Source organism: Pseudonaja textilis, chromosome 2 (assembly GCF_049901715.1).
Source record: "Pseudonaja textilis isolate UNSWEBS1 chromosome 2, rPseTex1.2, whole genome shotgun sequence".
Taxonomy (NCBI): Eukaryota; Metazoa; Chordata; class Lepidosauria; order Squamata; family Elapidae; genus Pseudonaja; species Pseudonaja textilis.
In genome coordinates this window covers 135,693,163-135,717,696 of record NC_141991.1, presented here as the reverse complement: position 1 = coordinate 135,717,696, position 24,534 = coordinate 135,693,163, and the positions used below count along the sequence as shown (strand labels likewise).

At 42.0% G+C, this 24,534-nt stretch overlaps 1 protein-coding gene and 1 long non-coding RNA gene across 5 annotated transcripts in view; one reads left to right on the top strand and one right to left on the bottom strand.

Annotated features, from left to right (window-relative positions):
• The window catches only part of RARG (retinoic acid receptor gamma), a 139,378-nt gene that overhangs the window by 81,444 nt on the left and 33,400 nt on the right, over positions 1 to 24,534 (top strand). Inside the window, exon 1 of one of the 3 annotated variants that reach the window (XM_026713749.2) lies at positions 8,605 to 10,865. The exons of the other annotated variants lie outside the window; for them this stretch is intronic. Within the exon in view, the coding sequence (XP_026569534.2) occupies positions 10,430 to 10,865 (436 nt within the window). The 5' untranslated portion in view covers positions 8,605 to 10,429. Of the gene's footprint in view, positions 1 to 8,604; positions 10,866 to 24,534 lie in introns of those variants that run through there. 3 annotated transcript variants of the gene reach the window in all.
• On the bottom strand, positions 5,471 to 10,352 carry LOC148127107 (uncharacterized). 2 transcript variants are annotated; one of them, XR_015741936.1, is made up of 3 exons: positions 9,999 to 10,352; positions 7,847 to 8,015; positions 5,471 to 5,740 (listed from the first exon to the last, which is right to left on the bottom strand). It is a non-coding gene; the product is annotated as an uncharacterized LOC148127107 (long non-coding RNA). The 2 variants fall into 2 exon arrangements; XR_015741937.1 differs by lacking the exon at positions 5,471 to 5,740 and adding an exon at positions 6,551 to 6,979.

The window sequence follows — 24,534 nt, the reverse complement described above, 5'->3', positions numbered from 1 at the left end:
TACAAGGGCACCGAAAAAAGTGACCTACGACCGTTTTTTCACCCTCATGGTTTTCACACCTTTGAAGCATCACCATGATCATGTGATCAAAATTCAAATGCTTGGCAACTGACCCATACTTATGACCGTTGCTGTGTCCTAAGGATGCGTGATCCTCCCCTTTGGCCACCTTTTGACAAGCAAAGTCAATGGTCAGATTCACTTAACGACCTTGTTACTAACTTATCAACTGGAGTGGTTCCCTTAGCAGCTGTGGCAAGAAATGTCAGAAAATGGGGCAAAACTCCCTTAACAAATGTCTCACTGATCAACCGAAATTTTGGGCTCAATGGTGATCGTAAGTCAAGGATTACCTACCTATATTGCATCCTGCATCAAGTTAAAGGCAAGTCCAAGCAGTGCACCCAGAGGTGGTATTCAGCAATTTCTGACCAGTTCTGGAGAAATGGTAGCAGAAATTTTGAGTAGTTCAGAGAACTGGCAAATACCACCTCTGACTGGCCCCACCCCCATCTATTCTCTGCCTCCTGAGTCCCAGCTGATTGGCTGGGTCTTCTTTGGTTGCTCTGTATTGGAGAATGGAGCTGGAAAGCGGGTTAGTGGGCTGGGGACGGAATGGAATCCTTCCCCTGCCACGCCCACCAAGCCATGCCACGCCTACCAAGCCACGCCCACAGAACCAGTAGTAAAAAAATTTGAATCCCACCACTGAGTGCATCTTACAATAATGGTCAAAACCTTAGTGATGAAAGCATTATGTGACTACAGCCCAGCATATCTCATTTCAAACATGTCCTATTTGGGACCCTAGTTGGAGCCGATTGTCTCCTGGCCATGGCTTTCATCTGTTGTTGTCCCAGCAGAAGTTGTGAGAACCTCCAGACTGTGGAGCTGCTGATTTGAGAAGACCATGGGCCCAGCTAGAACAAAGGCAGAAAGTGGCAAGGAACCAGGCAGCCACACTATCTTGCAGAGATCCAGGGCTATCACTAGCACTGTGTTAAACAAAATTCCTATTGAACTTGAAATCCTAGCACCAGCAAATCCCGCTTCTCTAGTTAGAGTAGAAGAAGAAAGTTCTTATATTTTTATACCCTTTTCCTCAGGTCGCCTCCCAAATTTCTGGTTCAGAATTATAGAAATTATGCATTTTTTTTTTTTTAAAAAGTCACATTCTTCTTTTTCTTTCCCATTTCTTCATGGAAGAAAGTAGATGTTTTCCATCCCTACTTCCCTTTCTGCTCAGCCAAATCACAGATATGGTTTCTAATTCTATCTAGTGCAAGAATTCCTGCTCCAATTCCACTTTATTCCCAAAGTAAGAAGAGGATTCACACACACCCCTCTTCTGCAGTAGATTGCCAGGTAGCCAACAATCTCACAAGAATGTGGTATCTAAGCTACACTGATTGACTTTCCATTCATATAGCCATTGGATGTGTAACTGTTACATTAGAAGTATCTGGCTTCCAGCCCAGGGTCACTCAGTTGTGTTCATACACAGCATGGATTCAACTTCAAGCATTTATTGCATCTGCTGGGAGGGGTGTTGAGGATTTATCATGATATCCAAACATTGTATTGTACTTGTGGAAACATAGCCAGCCAGTCAACTGACCATGAACTACTAGAAGACCAGATATACACTGTAAGATCTCCTTATTGTACTAAGTGGCTAATGAATATTTCCACAGAGGTCCCACCTTTAAAACTATAGTTTTCGTTTTTGTTGTTTTGGGAAAGGATTACTCATTATTTTTGCATTAGTGTTTTGGTTTAGTCTCTCCTTTATTTCAATGTATGCATGCCCACCATCATAATGAGAGCCAGTGCCAGTCTACAGCATAAAGCTCTTGTATGTGCAGTAAATGTATCTAGACATTGGTTTGGTCTGATATATCTCTACTGAGTGTCCCTCTTCTTCAAACTGACACCTTCCACATTTATTGGAAAACAGCCATCAGAATTCTGGCTAGACCTACAGGGATTGTAATCCAAAACATCTGGAAGGTGTTGGATTGTTGGATTGGGGAGGCTGGTTTAAAAGGAGTCACCCAGGCCAAGAAGCACTCCTGCCTAATAATATGGATATCCATAACTAATTCATAGCGGGCTGCACTGAATTAGATGGAAGTTGGACTCTACTGGGATAAGTCAGCTTTATGTTTTCAGTTTGTGGATCTAACGAAGTAGACTGCTCATCCTTTCACTAATGTATTCAGTACTCGTTTACTGGAAGATTGATGTCTTCAAATGATCCCTTTCAAGAAAAAAAAAAATCTGGACCTTGGGTTGCTGAACTACAATTCCCAAGGTTCTTCAGGTGGAGTCAAGCTGACTCGAGCTTTTTGAAACTATATTACAGCAACATTTGTACAGTCTTCACTCCTGGGGTATTGAATAGTGGCAGACTTCTAAAAACCTTAACATCTTTTGCTCTAAAAGACTTTTTTTTCCCCTGGACCTTTTGATTCTGGGTTGTTTCAGGTTTATAATTATGTTTCTTCCTGGTTCATCCAATATCTGAATGTTTCAAGATGAGTTGCAGTCTTCTAATGGAATTAAGTTACGTTTATTTTTTTTACTCTGACCATTTTGTTCTTCTAATATTTTTCATGGGCATGTCTTTATGTCCATATGCATATCAAGACAGAATTCCAGGCATCTGAAGAATTGTAGTTCACAATAAGACGGTCCAAAATAGAAAGACTTATATTTAGTATCATTCGATATAATTCTCCTTCCTTTCTTTATCAGATAATAATAATACGTGTTTAATTTTGGCCTATGTATGGTTCTAATGCAATCAGACTTTATGTTTCTTATACTTGAAAAGGTACTACTCTATCTAATTTGCGGTTGAGGGTTGGATATATAATTCCACTCCCATCATTAATTTATGTAGATAGTGAGGTAGGGGGAAATGACATATGGGACTGATCTAAAAGATAACCCTAATCTGGGAAAACTGTTTTGTTTTTTTTAAACTGAAAGTTGCAGGTAAGGAGGGGGGAAAAAAAAACACCTCACAGGAGTATAAAACTAAGAAAACAAAACAAAAGGCATTGCAAAGTTAAAGGAGATATTTCAGACCTCGGTGGAAGATACTTGCCCTCCTGCCCTCCTTCTCCCTTCTCCTCCTCTGGAGACACGTTTCAATATGGGGGCAATGAGGAAGGGAAGAGGAGCACGGGAGGGAATGCCTTTATGCAGGGACTCCAGCACAGCTCAACCACAGAGCAGAGCCCGTGCGAAGCAACGTCTGGTTTGAATTAGTGGCAGGCGGGTCAGGCTAATTGGAACCTTTCTGATCTCTGCCAATGCAGCCAGAAGGATTCAAGGAAGAAACCCTTGCTGAGCAACGAAAAGCCACAAGGCAGAGAAAGGGGGAGCAGCCACAGGGCAGAGTCTTGTGTCAGTACAGGCGGGAGATCATTTTGGGGTGGTGGTGGTGATGGGGGGGGGAATGCTCCTGTGTGTTCAGGAGAAGTTCCCCGAGTTTATTATTTACTAAGTCGATTGAACTGACTCATGTCCTTTAAAACTAAGCTCCCCCTCATATCTACATTTCCTTGGTTATTAAAGGTCCAGGACTGACTCTTGCACGGAGGGAGATTTTTTTTTTTTTAATCCCCCTCTTTAAATATTGGGAGGAGGAGATGATTGAATCTGCAGTTTAAAACTATCCATGGTGAATGCTGGCATGTGGTATTAGTTTTGGGGGAAAGCCTAAACGGGGTGCAGATCAGGGTTTGATTGTATGCGAAAGGAGACTGTGATTCAGTGGGATGCATTCCTCACGGTAGGGAAAAGACAGACGTGGGAGTTGTACGGGGCAAAGCCCATAGGGTCGGGGTTCCTTCTTTCCCTCCCGCCGCCTCTGTCAAAAAGACCACCAATTCATCTTGTTCACAGATAGTAAGGGTCTCGATCTGTTTTGTGGCAAATCCAGAGGATTATCCTTCTGGCTTTGATAGCGTAGTATGCTTTAAGTTTGTGCTGGGTTTTTTGGTAGATCTTTAACTCCCCCACCCCCCCGCTTTCCGTTCATGGACGACATTCAGTGTACAGAGCATAGATGGAATGAAAGCTGAGGGAGAGGAGAAATACTTGAGGTTACTGCTCCACTGTGTATGCGAATACCTTGCATGCAAATCCGAAGCCTTTTGCTGCAACGTCGTCGGCTGCTTTTAAGTTCAGTTTGAAAAGAAGGGTTAAAAACTGACTTGTTGCCAAAGCGATGGCGAGGGGACGGGTGGCAGAAGACGGGCATCCGTGTGGGAGAACGGTGAAGCCGTTTCCGAAGGCTGCAGGGCAGAAGGAGTCTGTGGAAAAGCTGAGCCAAAGGGAAAAAAGCAAGGTCCTGCAGAGAAGAGAAGGGAAGGGAGCCATGGAGCTGGGTCATGTAGAGGTTACTGCACCCAAAGGGGGTTCTTGCGGAGTTCATACCGCTGGCTCGGCTGACGCTCTGCTCGCTCGCTCGCTTGGCCTTTGAGCTGGAAGGAAAGGGAGAGGCTGCCGGAGAGGGAGGTGGAACAGCCTGGCCTGGTCTAGCTAACCACTGGCACAGAGCCTAGCCCAACCAACACAGAGTCGAGATTACCTGGGAGGTGGGGGGGTGGGGGATAGCCAGTTTAGTTTGCGGGGAAAGCTGATGTTGGTTTACCCAAACTTGGCAAGGGACAAAGGATTTTAAGTTTGGCATAGGGGCTGGGGGAGGCAAGGAAAAGGCCTAACTCAGCCAAAACAGAGGGAGGTACAAATGTAGGCCTTCTCCAGCACAACTAGCAAGTGTGTATGTATTGGCCCATTTAGTGGAAACAGGACAGAAAGAGAGAGGAGGGCGAAAAGATCTGAGCAGTCGTGTGCGTATGTGTGTGTGCACTCACACACACATAAATGAGCCAATTTATTCTAGCCTCTGAGGAGGGGGCAGGCTCCACTGGTGGGGCTATTCAGCCATTTGAGAGGAGAAATAAACACTGGCACATTTTTCTGAATAATCGCAGAGATTTACTCCATCAAAAAGCAGATAGCCAATTAACCGGATGGGGTGAGAGAGTATTGTGGGACAGGTATACGGATATGCTCAGTCACCCAGGTCGTTGTTGTCCCAAACGTGTTTTTTTTTCCAAAAGGCAACTGGGCTTTCTTGATTTTATTTTATTTTTAAATTTCACTTCTCATCCAACAAGCTTCTTCAGTTCTGGTAGAAGCTTCTTGGATGAGAAGTGAAATATTTTCAAAGAAAAAAACTAGCAAAGTCCAGTTGCCTTTTGGAAAAAGAACCTTTGGGAACTATGGTGGGGTATAGTCTAGGAATGCCATAGCAACTGGGAGCTGTAAGAGCAAGTGCTGCATTGACCATGGGGATTAACTAAAGTGGCTGTAGACGTGTGTCTTAAAGCAGGAGAACACAAGTGCCCCACAACTGCACCAGATTGAGAATTGAGCTGCCTTGCTATGCTCAGATTTAGTGGTTGGGTTATTTCATTGCACAACTAATAAATTCCAGAGAGGGAGGCGTGATCGCTGACTGACTGATTATGTGCCAGCCGCATAGGCTGATTTTCTCCAGGAGGATCTGTCCCTGGGCTAATCCTTTGGGTCTCCCAAGGATGCATCCATCAACACTGCAACTGACTGTGGACTTGCTGCTGGTCGTCCTCTTCTTCTCTTTCCTTCCATCTTTTTCAGCATCAGAGCCTTCTCCAGAGAACTAAGTCTCTATAGAATGTATCTAAAGTCAAATAATTGACAGCTGGCTCAGGTTGATCTTATGGACAATTTGACCCATCCCCACTGCGCATTTGCAGTTTGCATCCTTCAGTGGGATTCATCTCATCAAAAATTTAAAGAATCTTAAATCAATCTTTCACATTCTAAAACAATTTCTATTTTTTTCTGTTAAAATGGCCACAAAGCCACTGTGGGTAAACTTCATCCTTCATGATAAGATATTCTAGGGAATGTGCCAGTGTTTTATAAGGAAAGGTAAGAAGTACGTGCCCATGGTTATTTATCAGCCAGTCAATAACCTAAGAATATTTCCCACTCTCTTCTCAATGAAGATAACCTGGCTGCCAAATAACTTAGGGCTGCATATTTCTATCTTTGCAAACTTATATTTTGATACAATGAAACTGAGTTTTGTTCAAGATTGTTGCTGAAGAAAGTTCCCAGATCCATTGAGAACCCATGCATCCCGTTTAGCTGCTCAGATAGTTTCGAAGTTCTTATTCCATATGGTTCTGTTTGTCACATCATTTACTTGATCAAGACTGGCATGAAATTTTGAATGATATTTGCAGAAAAAAATAAGGGTCAAAACAAAATGTTTGTCCATTGAGGGTCATATTTGTAGACTCGGGGCTGAAAAAAGCTTGAGAGGATACATTATTAATGATTAATATATGTGACTAACACGAGTTTACTTAATTAAATTTACTTCCTTTTATGTGATGAAAGACCTTTCAATAGTCTGCATGTTAAATATAATAATATTTGTCTCAACAATATTTATTACCATTTTTGCAGGTGCTGGGGAGAAAGAGACAGAGATTATGCCCTAAACCATGATGTGGGTATTTGTTTTTTGCTTGTGTAAACTGGTTGTTGTAGTTTGTAATTCATGGTTTATGGTTCAATATGTTCTATGAACCTAGCCAATTGTGTCATAGCTAACTAAGCCATGTATTTGCTTATTGCTTGTTTGTAGTGCTCTGCTGGATTAGATATCTGTTCTCACAGCGGCCAACCAACTGTACAAGGAAGCCCACTATCTCCCATAGATGGCCTTCAGAGGCTGTCACACTTCCCATGACTTCCATGAATTGGTCCAATTCTTTTTTGAAGCCAGCTAAGCTGGTAATCAGTAGCACATCTTGTGGTAGCAAATTCCAAATTTTGGCTACAAAAATATTTTCTTTTGGCTGTCCTGTTTCTTTTTTCCTTCTGTTTCATTGGATAATCTCTGGTACTATATTTTGGGAAAGGGAAAACAGCTTATTCTCCTTTATCAACACCACACATATTTTTATAGGCCTCTATCATATCCCCTCTTGATTGCCCCCTTTCTAGACTACAAAACTTTAAAAACCAAATATGTGGCAAGATTTCCTCATAGCAAAGTTGCTTCAGCCCCGCAATCATCTTAGTTGTCCTCCTTTTCCTTTCCTTTTCCTTTTCTAGCTCCGCTATATCCTTTTTGAGGTACAGTGGCAGAAGTGCATATAATGTTCCTGATGCACTTGCATCATTGATTTATGTAAGAGCATTATAATATTGGCATCCCTTTTTCAATCCTTATCATCCCTAATATGCTGTTGGCCTTTTCCATGGAACTGGACATATACAGTGTCCATATCTTCAATCAATTGTTTACCATTCCTCCAAGGTCTCTTTTCTCATCAATCACTGCTAGCTCTGATCACAGTAGTTGCTATAAAGATTTTTGGCACTGACATTCACTACTTTCCACGTGCTCATGTCAAATGACATTTCACATTTTGATGCCCATTTCTCTGGTGGGCTTTTTGCAGTCTCTTTATTATTTTTGCCACTCTGAACAATTGAATGTCACCAGCCAATGTGACTATTCCACTTGTCTCACCGAAATCCAAATCATCTACAAGTGTCTTAAGAAGCACCAATCCTAGGAAGGCTCCATTAATTCCATCCTTCGTGAGCAAGGTCCATTCACCCCTACCCCTTGTTTTGTATCCTTTAGCCAGTAGCTTATCCACATGAGACACCCCCTCTCCCTCTTTTCCATGACTGTTAGGCTTACAGAGAAGTCTTGAATGAGGGACATTATCAAAAACGTTTTTTTACCTCATTACCCCACCTTTCTTCCAGCAGCCTGAAGCAGTGTACATAGCATTTCATTTTCTTCATAGGAATCCTGTGTGGTGCCTTGGGCTGAGAGATTAATTGACTTGATAACTTTCCACTGCTGAGGATGGAGTTGAACCCGAGCCTCCTAGTCCATAATTTTATCCATTGCACCACTCTCCCTATAACCAATTGTGCATAATGCATGAATCAGGGTGGAAATGCTTTATTGGGGGCAACAGGAGTTATGTATCAATAGGTGGATGCTAGAGTCACTCATTTTGAAATGTTTCATTTGTTGATTTCTGCATATCAAGCCCTGGTCCCATTTGTAGGGACAAATTAAATCCAGAAGGGATTTTGCATGTGAAAAAGTGATTACTCCAGTTAGTTCACTTGCCACATGGCCAGCTTATAGCTCTGTGAATATATACTGCTCCACTACAAAATTTCTTAAAGAGATTTAAAGGAGAGAGGAGAGAAAAAAGGGGGGGATGGGGGAGACTGTACATCTGAATGTGGTAAAGAATGAATCTGCTTTGTTCAGTGACATGGGAATGTATCAATATCACACTGTTATAGTTCTATTATAAATCAATATCACACTGTTTATAGTTCTATTAATTAAATTCAGATTCCTATGCTTGCCCAGATATTGTACACACTAAAGTTATTTTAAGTGAATAAAATATGCATTTGCAATGTGGAATTATTTATCTTTTTAACTATTCTGATTATGCGTACAAAAGCAGCAAGATATGTTTTGAATTCAGAGTTGGTTTGTTTTATTTTTATATGCACAGAAGACAAATTATTTGGGTAGCTTTCCAAAATCCCATCCCTTGATTTTGGAATTAAGTGTTGGATTTCACAGCTAAATTCCTGTTCTACATAACTACGTGGACATGGGAAGAGAAGAAACTGTTTTCTATGCTGTGATTTGGCCATGAGGAATTTACTGTATCTGCTGAAGTTCTCCATGACAGTAATGAAGGCACAATGAGCAGAATTAACATCATTTCAAGCACTCTGCTGAATGCTCCGTATTACTTGCAGTAATCCCATTTAAAAGTTGATTACAGCAATGCATGGGATAGATCCAAAGCCCCTTCCTACAAATATATTCCACGACTATTATAGGTAGTCCTTGGCTTATGACAATGGAGCCCATCATTTACAGTGCTGAATGATACAGTTATTAAGTAAAATTCGCCCCATTTTACACCCTTTTTTGCACAGTTAAGTCACTCACTGCAGTTGTTAAGTGAATCTGGCTTCACCTTTGACTTTGCTTGTCAGGAGCCCACAACAGGTGATCACTGGGACACTGCACCCCCATGCATTTGCAATGTGGAATTATTTATCTTTTTAACTATTCTGATTATGTATACAAAATCCACATAATACGAACCAGTTACCAAGCCTCTGAATTTTGATCATGTGACCATGGGGATGCTGCAGTGTGAAAAGTGTTCATAAGACACTTTTTTCAGTGCCTTTGTAACTTCAAATGGCCACCAACAGAGTACTTGTACCACCTATTCCCAATTTTGGGTTGCTGATGGGTTACCTTGTATTTATTCTATGTGGACTTTAGTGCAGTTTCCTGTATTAATTCTCATAACTTTTGCCAAGCTTCTTAGGGGATTACAAAGGAAAAGTACCTATTTTCCCTCTCGCCTTTCAGGGCAGGCTTAGGTCTTCTATTCAAGCCATTCCCTCACAGTGAATACAGAATTGTGAGCCCTTTTACAGTCGATGCATTTTGCTGGCAGAAGCAGGCTTACAAGAAGCAGCTATTTGTAGCAGGGCGATAACTTCCCTGGGATCAACTTTCAAAGTTACTCAACCTTCATCATGGGAGCGGGCAGCACCTTCCAGCACAATGGAAATAGGGAGCTAATTTGGGAGGTCAGGCCAGGCTGTATCATGCCGCACTTAATCCACCACTTCCACCACCTCTCTACCTTATCCCTAAATCGGTTTGTTTTATAGGTTTACTAAACTCAGACTAATGATAGGGCCGTCTCCTCTCGGATCATAAAATGTGGTGTTCCGCGGTGGGCACTCTTGTCAACCTTCCCTCTCAAATGCACGCGTGTTTACCCAGCCTTCAATTTCGCCGCACTCTCTTCCGAGTAAACACGCGTAATCAGCTGTGGTACGTTTGCTAAAACTTCGCAATCTTCTTCTGCTTGCTGCATTCTGAGTGCCATCGTGGGTGCGGCTTGGGAAAGAGAAGCAGCAGCCGAAAGGAGGAAAAACAAAATAAACCCAACCAAACCCCCGCACACGGCAGCCAACAACAGCCCTGCCTACGTGTGCGCGCGCGTTTGCCTATTGTTCCTTGTTGCGCGCTTGCCAAATCACTGTTTGGGCGCGTTTCCTAGGTCCTGCTCGGCGTGTTGTGCCCCCGCATGTGACTGTTGTGTGTAGTCAGATTTTGTGCATCCGTCCCACAGGGTCCAGCCCCTTTCGCTCCCAAGCCACACCCACCAATTGGGGAGTCCTTAGCCGCTTTCGCGGCAAGGTAATAGCTTCTTCAGCGAGCAAGCTGGAGCGATCGGAAAGGCTGGACTTCTCAGCTCCCAACTTCATGCGGGATGTGTATTACACGCGGGACGCAGAGAAGGTGGCGTGTGAGCGGGAGCGGGCTCGTTTGACAGAGGCCCGAGTTATTCCTCCTCTTCCCCCCTCCCGCTGCCTCTCCGGGAGGGAGGCGAACATTTCCTTTTCTTCCTGGATCACCAGCACAAACTCACTCTTAGTAGCATCATCATCATCACCACCACCACCACCACCACCATCATCCATATTTTCGCCACCGTATCTTCCTTCTCCCTCGCCTATTTCCACTGGAAGCGGATTCCGGAGGGGAAAGATGTACGACTGCATGGAGGCATTCGCCGTCGCGCCGCGAAAGCTCTACGATGTTACTAACCGGAGCGCTTGCATGCTGCGGAAATCGAGCATCAGTCCGTTTTCCTTGGGATTGGATCCCTTCGGGTGGCCCCAACCGGCCAGCCTGCAATGTAGGTGGATTGTCGCCGATCGGCACTAATGCCGGTAGATACATGGGGGGGGAGTGGGGGGCGCGCGCGGCGGAAGGGGAGGCATGAATTGAGGCGATGGGTCGTTTTCCGACGAGCGTCGACGCGGGTGGTGTTGTAAATGTAGAGCAGTGGATTCGAACAAAAATCTCTCGTGGGCCTTGAGCACGAGTGGAGCTGAGGGGGCATCCTGCTAGGGGGCGCTGTTTGCCGCGTAGGCGGAATTGCGTGGTGGATTCGAACCTAATTTTCCAACTTTTGATTTCCTGCTTTGGAAGTCCAGAGTTGCAAAAGAGGGGGGATACGAGCTTGGGGAAGAGGGATACGAGGAACCAAGCCATTCCCTCGCTGCCCAAACCCCACCCCTCGGTCTTTTGACGGGAGGAGGACATGCGTGGTTGTCTCTCGGGAACATTTGTAGCCGCCGCCTTTCTTCGGCTTCTGATCTCGGGAGAGTTTTCACTTTCTCGGGAACCTTCAGTTTTGTGGCTCTTTGTCTTGACTTGGAAGCTCCTTATGAACGCCAGATGAGGAGGAAACTTTGAAGTTTCTTTTCATTCTCTCTCTCTTTTTACATAAAGGGCCTGAGTACGCGCGCGTGTGTACAAGGGAACGGACCAGAAATCATAGAGGAGAATGGCTATCTGAGGGAGACTGTGTTTAACTTGAAAGTTGGGAGAGGAACAGGAGGGGATGATGTTCATTCATCCTTTATAAGCCAGACAGCTGTGGACCGATTTTAACTTTCGTTCCCTCCTCCTTTTTCTTTTTCGTGGGGGGAGGAGTTGTGCTAAAATGCGCGCGCGCCAATGCCGCGATCTTGAAATTCGCCTTCCATTCCACCATCAGATGCAACCAGATCCCAAAGCGGGGCAGACCAGTCAGTCTGGCGTGGGGGTGGGGTGGGCGGATTAGAAGAAGCGATACCTTTATTTTCAGACGCTCCGGAAAATCTGGAAGTGGAGGCGGCGGTGTCGGAGAGATCTGTCAAACACCAAAGGGTGTCCCCAGCGGATCCTCCTTGCGCTCCCTTTTTTTCCTCTTTGAGCAGCTGCCAAATCGCTTTCCTCCTTGCCCGCTCTCCTCTCTCTCTCTCTCTCTCTCGCTCTTTTTTTTTTCCCCCCTTGGCACTCATCGCGGGTGTTTACAACTTGGAAAAGCAAAAGCCTTCGATGCATATTTATACACACACACACGCCCAGCGGGTGCAGGCTCGCAGCCGCGTCGCAGGGGGAATACCTGGGGATGGAGTTTTTGAGTGTTGAGTTCCTTCTTTCCTTCCCTCCCTCCCTCCCTCCCCCGCGCCCGATGGGAGTTCGCGCTCGTTCCCTCCTCGCTCGCATTCAAAGCGTTTTTTCCTTTGGAGCGGCCCCACCCCGCCCGGGCTGCTCGAGCGCTGGCTGGGAAATGTGGCGCTTTAACTCTTTCGCTGGCTCGCTGCAAAATCAAAACGCTTCTTGGGAGAATCTCGGCTTTAGCCCGGAGCGTTGGAGGAACAAGAAAAGAGGGGAAATAGGAGTGGGACAAATTGCCTTCGAAAATAGGGGGGGTGTCCGCTTCCCCCAGCGCTGCAGGCTTTTCAGAAGAGACTGGACAGCCGCCTATCAGAAATTGAATAGGTCTCCTACGGGAGCAAGGGGTTGGACTAGATGACCTCGAAGGTCCCTTCAAACTCTGTTACCACTGTTGCTGTTACTGACAAGGCAGGGGGACCGTGTAGAAAGGTCTGAGTGGGAGAGAAGGCCTATCTGAGATCACTTGCAAAGGCATACTAATAAAAATTCTTCTTTTCCTCTTTCTTTTTCTACTAACCAGACTTAAGTAATAGGGAGTGCCTGGGCATGAGCAGGGTAGGTGTATTTTTTTTTTTATAGCTGGGCATAGTTTTGGGGTAAACTTTAATTGGGGTGCCTCCTTATAAACGAGAGCCAGTTAAAATGCTTTACTTTTGGTGGCTTGTATGAACTATATATAGTATTTAGATACCATCACTTCAAGCTGTTGCCCTCCTGGTAAACTACAACTCCTCTAATCCTTAGCCTTCAGCCATGGATTGTCCCTTTGTCTCAATATGTCAAGAGGACAATAAGTTGAGGAAAGCTGATAGATTTGGCACCTGCCTACAATTCATACCACTTTTCAGAACATAAAACTGAGTGGGTTTCTTTCCCTAAGGACCCATAATTCCTCTTTAGAGTGAAAGAGTGCACATGATCAGAAGAACCAACAATAGCGGTAACATGGTGATGCAAATACGATGTAGAAAAAAGGTTTCCTAATAATTTCAGGTTAGCTGGAACTGTATGACACAATACTGCCACCGATGATGCCTCCCCATAGAAGCTATAAATACATATGTATGCATCAGAGGATCCTGATGTCACCGACATTGTCTTTGCTAACCAGCATTGTGACCTGGACCTTTTTTTTTTTTCTAGAAGTAGCTGCAGACTGAAAGCAGTGCACCTCTGCCTCAGGTCTTATATTTTTGTGAACACATTTCTAGCACAATGTTTTGTCCGCCTTTTATTTATTTTTATTTATCAGGTTTACAAAATGTTGGCATTTGCAATATCCCTGTTTTGCAATGAAGTGGCGGCCATCGGGAAAGTTGTAGCTGCTTTAGTGAAGGTCAGCAATCACATACAGGCAGTATATATGCTTGCAAATAAGCATATGCCCTTGGGCAGAGTATCTATTATATATTGAAGAGGGTTGATTACATATGTTCCTTCTGGATTGATGATGTCCTACAATTTAAGTATGAATGGTAAAGCAACTGAATAAAATCAAATATACAAGGAGGGCTAGTAACTTCACTGAACATTATAGGGTCATTTTGCTTGAAACATTAGAACTTGATTGCAGAACATCAGGTCAAATAAATGGCTTCAGAGCAGTGGTGGGATTCAAAAAAATTTACCAGCGGTTCCGTGGGCGCGGCTTGGTGGGCATCGTAGGGGAAGGATACTGTGAAATCTCCAGCCAGAGGTGGTATTTGCCAGTTCTCCAGAACTGTTCAGAACCTGCTGAATACCACCTCTGCTTCAGAGGAACTGGAGGGATAGTGGCTAATCTGTGACAATAGTATGTAAGTATCATGGGTGTGATTGTGTAAAGAATTGGATGGGCCATCCAGGAACCGCAGAGCTGTCAACTAAGGAAATGTAAATCAAAAAGTCCTGTAAAGTGACAGTGACAAAACATTTCCACATTCTCACTAAGAAAACCATATAGATGTTCTACATAATCACCAGGGGTTAGTTTGACTTGAGGGAAACTTTAACACAAGGCCTCAGGAGCTGGGAGACCCAGCCAATCCTGGGTGATCCTGAAAAACTAAGCAGAGTTGGATCTAGATAATACTTGGAGGGGAGACCGCCAGGAAATCTGCGGGCTGCAGACTAGAATGAAAAAAAAAATGTTTCTGAAGAAAGTCACAGCAAATGAATTCATATTCATTTAAATAAAACTACAAAGGCTTTACAAGGATGTGCCCATGTTGTCTACCCGAGGGAATCTTGAGCCCCTATCAATTCGGCAGGTGGTGAGTTGCTTTGAAGGCATCTTTATCCAATTCAGGAAGTTTTCCTTCTTGTTCTCTCCCTAACAAGAGAGCCAGTCCTTTGTGCGGGTGTGGCTATTTTGAGGGAACGTATATTTCCAAGTGTGGGACATACTCTGTAGCATCAGGAATGCCATTGCTAAAACAAATGGCTTATATAGCACCCCAGCTGCAAACATTTTACGGCTGGTTATAAATGGCTTGTTTGAAGCTCCACGGAGAAGAGGGTAGGAATTTCCTCAATTTCAGTAATTTAGTCTTTTAAAGCCCTCCAATGACGACTCCTCCTCAGACTGAGCTAGCTGGCATTTGTGGAGGAGCAGAAGTAGGGACCCTGAGTTGGAGAGAGCAGATGGCCCCTGCCTGGGTTGATGCTGAACACAGTCTGGAGCTAAAAGTGCTGAGCAGCTGCCATTCATGCCCGCGGAGACGATTGAGTAATCTTGATTTTTTTTTCTTCAATTCCTTGCCTCCTTATTGGCGGATCAGTGGCAAGATAAGATGGTGGCACCAGATAATTACCCAAAGCTGCATATTCAAGACTGCAGAGATGCCATGTGAATAGAGGGCACTGCTCTTGCACTGGCTATTCTTAATCTTTGGCTTGTTTTAGTCCAGAAGAGGTCTAAATTACTTTATCTCTCTGCAAGCATATCCAGCATCCGTTAAAGAGTACAAGTGCCTGCACAAATAACTTTGGAGAGGGATCCTCCCCTCCTATCCTTTGCCTGGGCTCTGCCCTGCAGTCTCATATCAGTAAGAAATGAGTAACCATTTCTTAATGTGATATAATTTCTTAATTCAGAATCAAACATGTGTTTGTTGCTCTTCTTCTCAATGTATAAGCCTCACTTATATAAGCTAGCACTCTGAAAGCAGCACCAGTTGCATTTTTAACATTGGCTATACACGTGAAGATATTTTTTGAATAATAGCTTGGAGGGTTTTAAAATCATACCTAATGATGTCTTGCCTATAATATGGTATATACTCATAGCTACATATCATATGGTAGTCTGAAACACATGTTGAAAAGGAAACCTATCAGCTTAAAGGTAAAAGAATAGAGATCTAAAATCTTAACTTTAGCAACTGAAATCAGTTTAGGTCCCTTTTCAAGATTTCATAAGTAGGAATATTATAGTAGAACTGAAGACACAAACATCTGCAAATAAGATAGCAAATAGTAGATAAGATGGGATCACTTCGAAGGAGCAAGGCGAATGGAGAATCATGATTTCCTTCGTTACCATACCAGAGGGCCTTGTTGCAACATCTCAAGAGTTGTTTGTATATTGTATACTCTGTATTGAGAGAAATTTTGAAAATAAGAATAAATTTCTTATTTTTCTAATTAAAAAAGTATTTTTAGCAATAGATCCAATCCTCAGCAATCTAGTTTTCATAAATGAAAAAAAAATGAACATTAAAAAATTGAACATTTTAAAACCACAATGTACTAAAGGAAACTACAGGTCATTGGGAAGGTCCAAGCTCTAGAGCAGGGGTTCCCAACCTGGGGTGCGAGACGATATTCCAGAGGGTGCGAGAAAAGTCCAAGTAAATAATAGAATATTGGCTATATGTTGGCATTTTTATTTATTATGCAATGGATTAACTTTGTTTTCATTTTAGAGTTAAGTATCGTTATTTAGTGGCCATCACAAACATAGCTGAAAAGATTCAATCCTACCATATATTTAACACGTTCAGTAGTTCCTAAAGTCTAAATTTCAGGGGATGCGAGGTTTGAGTGAAATTTCTTTAGGGGTGCGGGGCAAAAAATGGGTTGGGAACCACTGCTCTAGAGGCTGGGGCTCATTTCTGTTTCTTAGCTGAGGGAGTCAGCACCAAAGACCTTTCTGTCATCATGTGGCCAGCATGATACACCAAGATGCACCAAATGAGATGCACCAAATGCTGTTATCTTCCCATCAAAATGGTATCTATTTATCTACTCACATTTGCATGCTTTTAAACTACTAGGTGGGCAGGAGCTGGGGCAGGTAATGGGAGCTCACCCCGTCCCACAATACTTGGGTCTCAAATTGCTAACCTTCTGATCGACAAGCCCAGCATCTTAACTGCTAAGCCAAAGAATACAGGTTTTTCACTGATGATGTAAGCCCATCTCATCAAACATCTAGTTATCCCACAGATAAACATTTCTCTTCAGATCTATTTTACAAGGCCTTTAAACATATGCTACCATTTACCTTTTCTGACTAATTAGATTTAAAAAAAATGTTCCAGATCTTTTTTTTGCCAGTTATGTGGCAGCACCGAGCTGACTTGACTTTCTTAAAAAGGTAACTTGGGAAAACACTTAGACAACTAAGGTTGTTGCTGTTTTTTTAAATTCTGGAATGAGATGATGGTAAAATGCATCTCTATTATTGTTTGGAAAAAAAAAAAAACCCTCTCGCATGGACATACTGCCTGGACACCAGAATTGAGTTCACTTGGGACGGTAAACTCTTTAATCTGTGTTTCACAAACTTTGTGATGCCATGATGCATAAATTTATGCAACTCTTCCTCTATGAACAGAATTAATGATTTCACCATTTACTTTCAAAAATTAAATTTGAATCTGTGATCATACACCTCAGATTTTGTAGCATTGCAGCCTCACACCGAGATTTGTGCAGGTAAAATAAGGAGCAAAGGCAAGAGTTTCCTCCTCTGTTTAGGCAAGGCTGATCAGGTTTCTTAGACAAATCCCTAAGTTGCTTATGATCCCCAGGCCATCCAATCCTACTATTTGAGAACCTTTGACTTATTTTTTTTTAATCAACTTTCCTGCAATTATGTTTCTTTGTACAGAGTTGGAGAACTGAATGGAGAAATGAAAATCATATTTTTTTAACGTATGGAGTTGTTCACTTTGGATAATATATTCTATGAACTTATCCTAGAATCTCCTTTGTGTAGAGTTGGGGAAATTTGGCCTCCATAAGTGGAACAATCCAGTGAGTTTCTCATCCTTGTTTCTTCTGGGAATTGCTGAAATCTTCTGCTCCTCCTTCTGAGGGATACTTATATTTTGAGGACAACAAATAGCTTGCATGATTGGCTTTCATACTGTTTTGTTCCTCTGTAATTAGTTGGTATAGGATAGGAGGGATAAAACACCATACCAGGCAGGGCTGTATTTTTAAAAATAAATTCTAAGCTATAGTTTTTTTGGCAATGTTGTCCTACTACCCATCTGTAAAATTATTTTTACAGACATATCAAATTAATGATACCCACACAATTATAGTAATAGCAAAACAGATATTCAAAAACTATGAACAGAGAAAACAATTAAAAGTCAGTAGTGGAAGACCAAAACAAAGTAAGTCTAAATTGGTTTGAATGCTACAGCCTACAATAGGCTATCCAGACAATTCAAAATCAAACCAAGATTTGCCTATATCAAAACACTTAAATCGACAGCTTGGAGAAGTTCTAACCAGCATAGCAAGATTACACTCAAACCAGAGAATTTTAACATCGGGTTTGAGGGCTCTGTGTATCATTTTGTTGATCTGAAGTAGACTCTCTTCAAAGAAGGGACTAATCATGGTTGGAGAGCTCAAAGTCACAACTGAAATTGTTGCAACTTTTTCTGAAATGATACTGCCTCAGGAGATGCCAAATCTTCCAGAGGCCTACATTCTCTGGAGCCTATTGGTCAGTGTCTATCTCCAGGCGTATTTCCTTCCTAGTCCATTAAGGCATCTGTTGATCCCTACATCCCATGGGGGATGCTGAATAGTTTATAAACACACAGAGATAGATAAACTCTTCTTTTCTTTGCTGTTCCTGCCTGGTTCCTGCAGGCTGCTGATGGTGTGTACAGAAGCTATTTGGAGAGGATTAAGTTCGGGCTAAAATGTGGTGCTGTCCAGGAAATAACAGGCCTGATAAGAGCTTGGCCTGACAACAGCTTGAGGGAGGCTCATGTAAGCTTGAGTGTGGTTTTTGATACTTCTGATAAACAAGGCCTTCTCTCTTCCCCATTCAGCTGGGCGGGCTAGAATTGGGAGTTTGAGTGACAGTGTTATAGTTGAGGAATTCTGGTCGAGCATGAAGGAGGGTGGAGGGAAAGGAATTCATGGTGCAATCTAGCAGTTCAGCACTCTGAGATCTCAGAGAGAAATTTAGGGAGTTAAATATACCATGGGGGGGAGAGCAAGAAAGTACTGGCAGGTGTGTGTGTGTGTGTGTGTGTGAAGAGTTGCCCTTTGCCTGCCTTGCTACGAGAGTTAACTAAAACTCTTTGCTTGGTAACTCTTATTACCACTGAGGTAGTAAGAGTCAGGGATGGTGTTCTTTAAGTGAATTTTCTTCAAGTAATACATTTGGTGGAGAGGCCTACATTCCTCCTATTTCAGTTGTTTTACTGGGCCAGATTACTAAGGGCAAGTGAGCTGGACAGTCAGCCTAACACTGGTTACCAACGTGGTTGGGGAGATTTTTTTTCTCTCTGATTTTTTTCTGTGTGGATTTTCAATATGTATTTCTCTTTCTTCCTTTACTTATGGGCCCCAAGGCCTACTGCCAGCACACAGGAGTATAGAGCATTCATTGATTTTGGAGTCTGCAGCTGGTGAAGACCTTAAGTAAGAATACAACTCTGTAGTCTTAAGACAGTTTTTATAGTCCTTGAAGAGAGATGTTGACATTTCTTGAGCTTTTGTCCTAACTCTGCTATCCTTTTTTGTGGCAGCCATAGACAAGCTAATTTTGTGGGCTGTGTAGTTTTCAGCTTAGATGAGTTTATTTATTTTTTAAAAAATTGCATAGTTGCCTATCTCACCAAATGTGTAATGTATAGCAAGCAGATAGAACAACAAGCATAAAAATAAAAAAAATCACATTATACTGTATATATATATGACATATAAACCATAGACAATGAAGGATATGAGTACCCAGCTCAACAAAAGAATTGTGATTAATGCTTAGATGTAACATACATTTTCGGCTGAAGCCTTTCTCACATGATTATGTGCTTTCATTTAGACTTTCTGCCAAGCAGCTATCTGTCTATAATTCACCTGTTTTCTGAATTTCTCTGCCATTTTGTTCAGATAGGTTTAAGAATCAATTCCTGAACTGAAAGACAGATTAGTTGATATTAGTAAGATCCCTGGCCTCAACAGGTATTAAAGCACCTTTTCCAATTCTTCTCCAAATGTTTTGCACTTCAAATCCAGTTACCCCTGCTCATCAGTCATATCAGCTGAGTGCCAATGACATGACTGGTTGAAGATCATTTTGCTAGGGAACAGAGATTGACTGTGTTCATACATCACATTAAACCACACACTACTTTTTTTTAGTTTTGGATTAATGTATTATGTGAACCAAGCCAGTAGAGTTTACTTATGAGGCAGAAAAGTGGAATGTGAATTGACATTATCTTTATGATTGTTGCAATAGCGGCAGCAAAAGTAACTACAACCATCATCACAGCTTGTAAACCATGAATTATGGCATTGCATGTAGTGTAAGTTATACAATAAACAATCATTAATACATGGCTTAGTGTGATTTGTGGAACCAGTCATGTATGAATCCTATCTGGAATGGACAGTAAAAGTGAAAATATTGTTTTCATGGATTCTAGAAGAATCTTACAATACCTTTTCTGTTCTTTCTAGCAGTCTTTTACTATATTATCTTGGCACCTAGTTTGCATTTTCAGTGGATAACACAAATTATTTAGAAACCGGTTCCCCAAATTCAGGCTCCATGACTGCAGCCATGCAAGTCTTCATTCATGGACCTTACCAGAAATTCACGCAATATTCCATATTTATAACTCTCCTGATATATTTCTACCACTTCTTGACCAAAACAGCCAGACTCTGTTAAGAACATAACAAGAACATGGCCTTTTGGATGATAATGCTGCAATCTTTTCAATTGGGAGCAATTTAGCAATCCCTGTTTCAGTCTGTTTCCAGTGGGATGCCATCTACAGTATTTTTTTTTACTACCAGTCAACTACAAGTAGAATTGCCATTGATTTTCTATTTTGTCTTAGAAAGTTCATCTCTTATTACTTTCATTCTGTTGTGTTTCATCCAGACCAGGGTGAAAACATTTGCACTGGGGGTGAGAAGAGCCAACAGTCTGCTAAGCAGTCGTCATTTGAAAAAAAATATTTTTTTTAAAACCACATGTATTTAGCTAGTTTTAAGCTGTTCATCAGCTTGAACATGATTGGCTACTATGACCCATAAAATGTAAAGAAAATACAGATCTGTAATGTTAAAAGTAACACTCACCAGAAAAAGCTTTATTTTTCCTTATTTAGTTTTGAGGTTCAAGTAGCATAGCAGTATAACAATGATGTGCTTACATGATATGTTAAAAGCATTTTTTAAACGTTGATTAAAAATGTTTAATCAATGTTGATTACAAAGTCAAGGAAATCATGATATTTAAAAGCTCGAAGTGAAGAGTTTTACATTGATGCCCATTACAGTGCTTTTGATTTGTAAGTATTGAGCTGTGCATTACATTCATTATTCAATATGTAACTACCCTTGCCAGCCCTCCTCAAGACAGAAGAAGAGAGGATGCTATGAGTATATACCAGAGGAAGTTAGATAATCCCCCCGTCCCCAAACCAATTGCCTCCTAATATTGAGAGCGCTTCGTCAGGGCAAGATAGCATCCACAGTACAAGGTTTGGTAGATTATTTGTGGCAACTTAAATTGCAGCAGCATGCATGCTTACAGGTAGTGGGTAAAAATATTATGAGCTTGGTAGGTATTTTAGCAGAGGGACTGAAGTAGATTGATATACAGACCAAATGTAATAAGACCAGAAGTAAATTTTTAAAAAAGGTATGAATTGTTGTGATGGTTAAACAGAAATAAAACTAACACATCCATTAGAAATGTCATACATGAGCATGAAAGTTGATTTTACCATGGTCTTCCACCACCCAGTATTCGTCAGATGTGGTGAATTACAGTTTTCATCCTTCCCAAATAGCATTGCCATTTCTTGTGGTTCCAGACATCTGGAGGGCACCAGATTAAAGAAAATTCACTTACCAGTTGTTGTTGCAACCTGGCAGTATGTAAATAAGATGCTGTCCAATCCAGATCTTTGCCCATCTACCTCGGTAGGGAGGGTTCTGACCAATGACTGCTGTCCAGGATTTCAAAACAGGTATTTTTCCCAATCCTATCTGGAAATGCTGTGACTTAGGGGTGCAAAGATAATGTGTAAAAGAAGGCTTTAATTTCCAGTGATTTCAGCCAGGGATATCCATGTGCAAAGGTAAAATACATACAGCTGTGCTTTTATTTCTGCCCTAACTCCTTTTTCAGGTTTTACCGCTATAGATTACAGCTGCCTTCTTGCTATTTTTAAACTATTTTAATGTGCTTTACATGTGTTAACATTAGTTTTAATTGGATGCCCGTGTTTATTATTGTGTACCTACCCTATGTGAGAAGTCCATTTACCAATGCTTTAAATAAACCATCAGACCAGAATGCCTACTTTGGGGGATTTTTGAACTAGTAAATCTTGTTAAACTGGTGTCCAGATCCTAGACTTGCATGAGAATATCATTAGTCTATCTATCAGGGCCCTCCCTTTGCAAACAGTGCATCAAATAAGATGGTTTAAGAATCCAAACCCGGTTTGCAAGGAAACACAAGAGTAACTCTGTGCAGAGCAAGGGAGTTTGCATGGTTTAATGAATCCCAGAAGGAGTGACTCAACTGTAGCTTCTATCCAGTGAAAACTATTTTGGGGTAAAGAGATTTTTTTTTGTTTGTTTCTCTCTGACTTGGACTGAATGAGTACATTGTGCAGAAAAACATTTGCGGTTTGAAAAAAAAAAATGCAGTGGTACAGAATCCCTCTTTAACGTCTTTCAGCCCAAAACATAGTAACTTAACATGTATTCTCAATCTACATAGTATTGAATGAAACTGCTATGTTCAATGACTGTATATCTGAGTCTCATATCTGGAGGACACAATAATGAGATGTTCCTTTGTGGTCCTGTTCTCTTGCTGGCTTCCTACAAAAATCTGGGCAGCTTATTTGGAATAAATTTTGCACTGGCAAATTGTAGATAAATAATAAAACCCAGTCTTTCCTGTTCAGTGTTATAGCACACATATTGCATGGTATATCAGTTCATGGTTGTTTTCTGATACTTTCAATGAAACAGCAGACTCTGGTGTAATAAGAACAAAATCCATGAAGATAAGTAAATCAGATTTTCATATGGCAATTTCTTATATTTTGAAATCTGTCAATCTCAAAGCAGATGATCCAGTTGACATTTTCCAGTTCATGTTCCATCTATATACTGTATCTTATACTGTAGAATGCTTATGTTTTAGGTTTTTAATATCTGATGTTGTGTGTATATATATGTGTGTGTGTTTATATGAGTCATTGAGTCAGTCTTGAATCCTGACAGTTGCCTGGTCCTTCAGTTTTTTTGGCAAGATTTCAGAAATGGTTGTCCACTTGACTGCTTCCCAGGGTTGAGAGAGAGTGACTGACCCAAAGTCACCCAACTGGCTTTGTGCCTAAGGCAAGATCAGAACTCACAGTCTCCCAGTTTCTACCCAGATCCCTTAACCACTACGTCAAGCTGGGTCAATATGCAATAATACACACCTGGAAAAAGCTGAAGTGTGTGTGGTGAATGGAAATAAGCTACTGAAATATCTATTAATTCCCATATCACACATACCCACATATGCAAGTGTTGTGTGCACCTATACATTTAAAAACAATCTGAATTCCTTATCTGTCAATCAAGAGTACTCAAACTGTACAATATGAGGTGAAAAAACTCCTGACTATTCCACTTCTGGCTGTGGTTGTAGAGGAGGATAATGTTTATGGATGTACACATTCCTATTAAAAAAGCAAACAAACCTGTGAAACGAAAGCAGTTGAAAAGCTATGCTAAACTTTTTTGTCTGATGGATGCTCTATAACTGCCTGAAGTGAGGTAATTTGTCAATCTCCACAGGGAGGATTTCAAAAAGATGGCTGTCCCATGCAGTCTGACATGAGGTGAAATTTGGCCACCTTCCTTCAGAGAATAAAAGCGAAAAATAAAAATAATTCAACAACTCCTCAATGTTCTGACACACACCATACCTTCTGTTGGCTACTGAAATATTAAAAAAATCTTATCGCGTCTGATAACCCAACCACAAAAAAGTAGGCTCCTTCATGGCATTTGCTGCCTGTAGCGGTTACTAAGGGCCAGCAGGAGAGAAAAATCCTGTGGGGCTGCCAGCCATATTTCATGCTGCCTGTCCTGTTTCAGTGAAGGTGCGGTGGCCTCCTGCCCCTTGGGAACGTGCCTGGGTTTGTTCCTTCTGTTGGAGCATCAGATCACTGTCAGCGCAAGGGGATTTATGGCCTGGCTGGCTCTTCCCCTCTACCCAAGGAAGCGGGAGAGCCCCCTCCCCTTTGGCTGTCCTTCTGGGAATTTATTTCCTGCCCTCTGCTTCCACCTGTTGCAGAACATGCTCTTGATCTCATTTAATGATGCCTCAGAAGCCTGACGGCCTGCCTTCTTCCAGCAGCCATAGGAGGAACGTTGGGTGGCCTTGGCATTTGTCCTTTGGCTACAGAGTGATCGCTTCATGGTGTGTGGCTCTGGGCAGCAAGCTGAGAGTTGTCTAATGAGAAAGAGGAGGTCAGGAAAACAAGAGCGTGCCAGACTCAAAAAAATCAGTAGTCTGTCCCAAACTGACGGGGGGGTCTCCATCCCAATGAAGGGTGTGTGTGCTCTCCAGCTTGATTTTCCCAGCCTGTGGGAAGTTTGTGCAGACAAAGGGACAGAGATGGGACATGGGTGCTCTTTTCGCCACATACGAAAGGGCCAGATGCAAATAAAACATGATATATGCCATTGCTCCTCCTCATGCCTTCCATGTTATAGTTTATTGCCAAACAGCAAAGGGTTAGGAACTCTCACACACACCCAACATAGCAATTGAACTCCACCAGGGAAATTGTTATGTCTGCGGAATTATTTCTGGTACTTTGTAAAGTCCCACATCCTTGATTATTTTATTTCATTGTTAC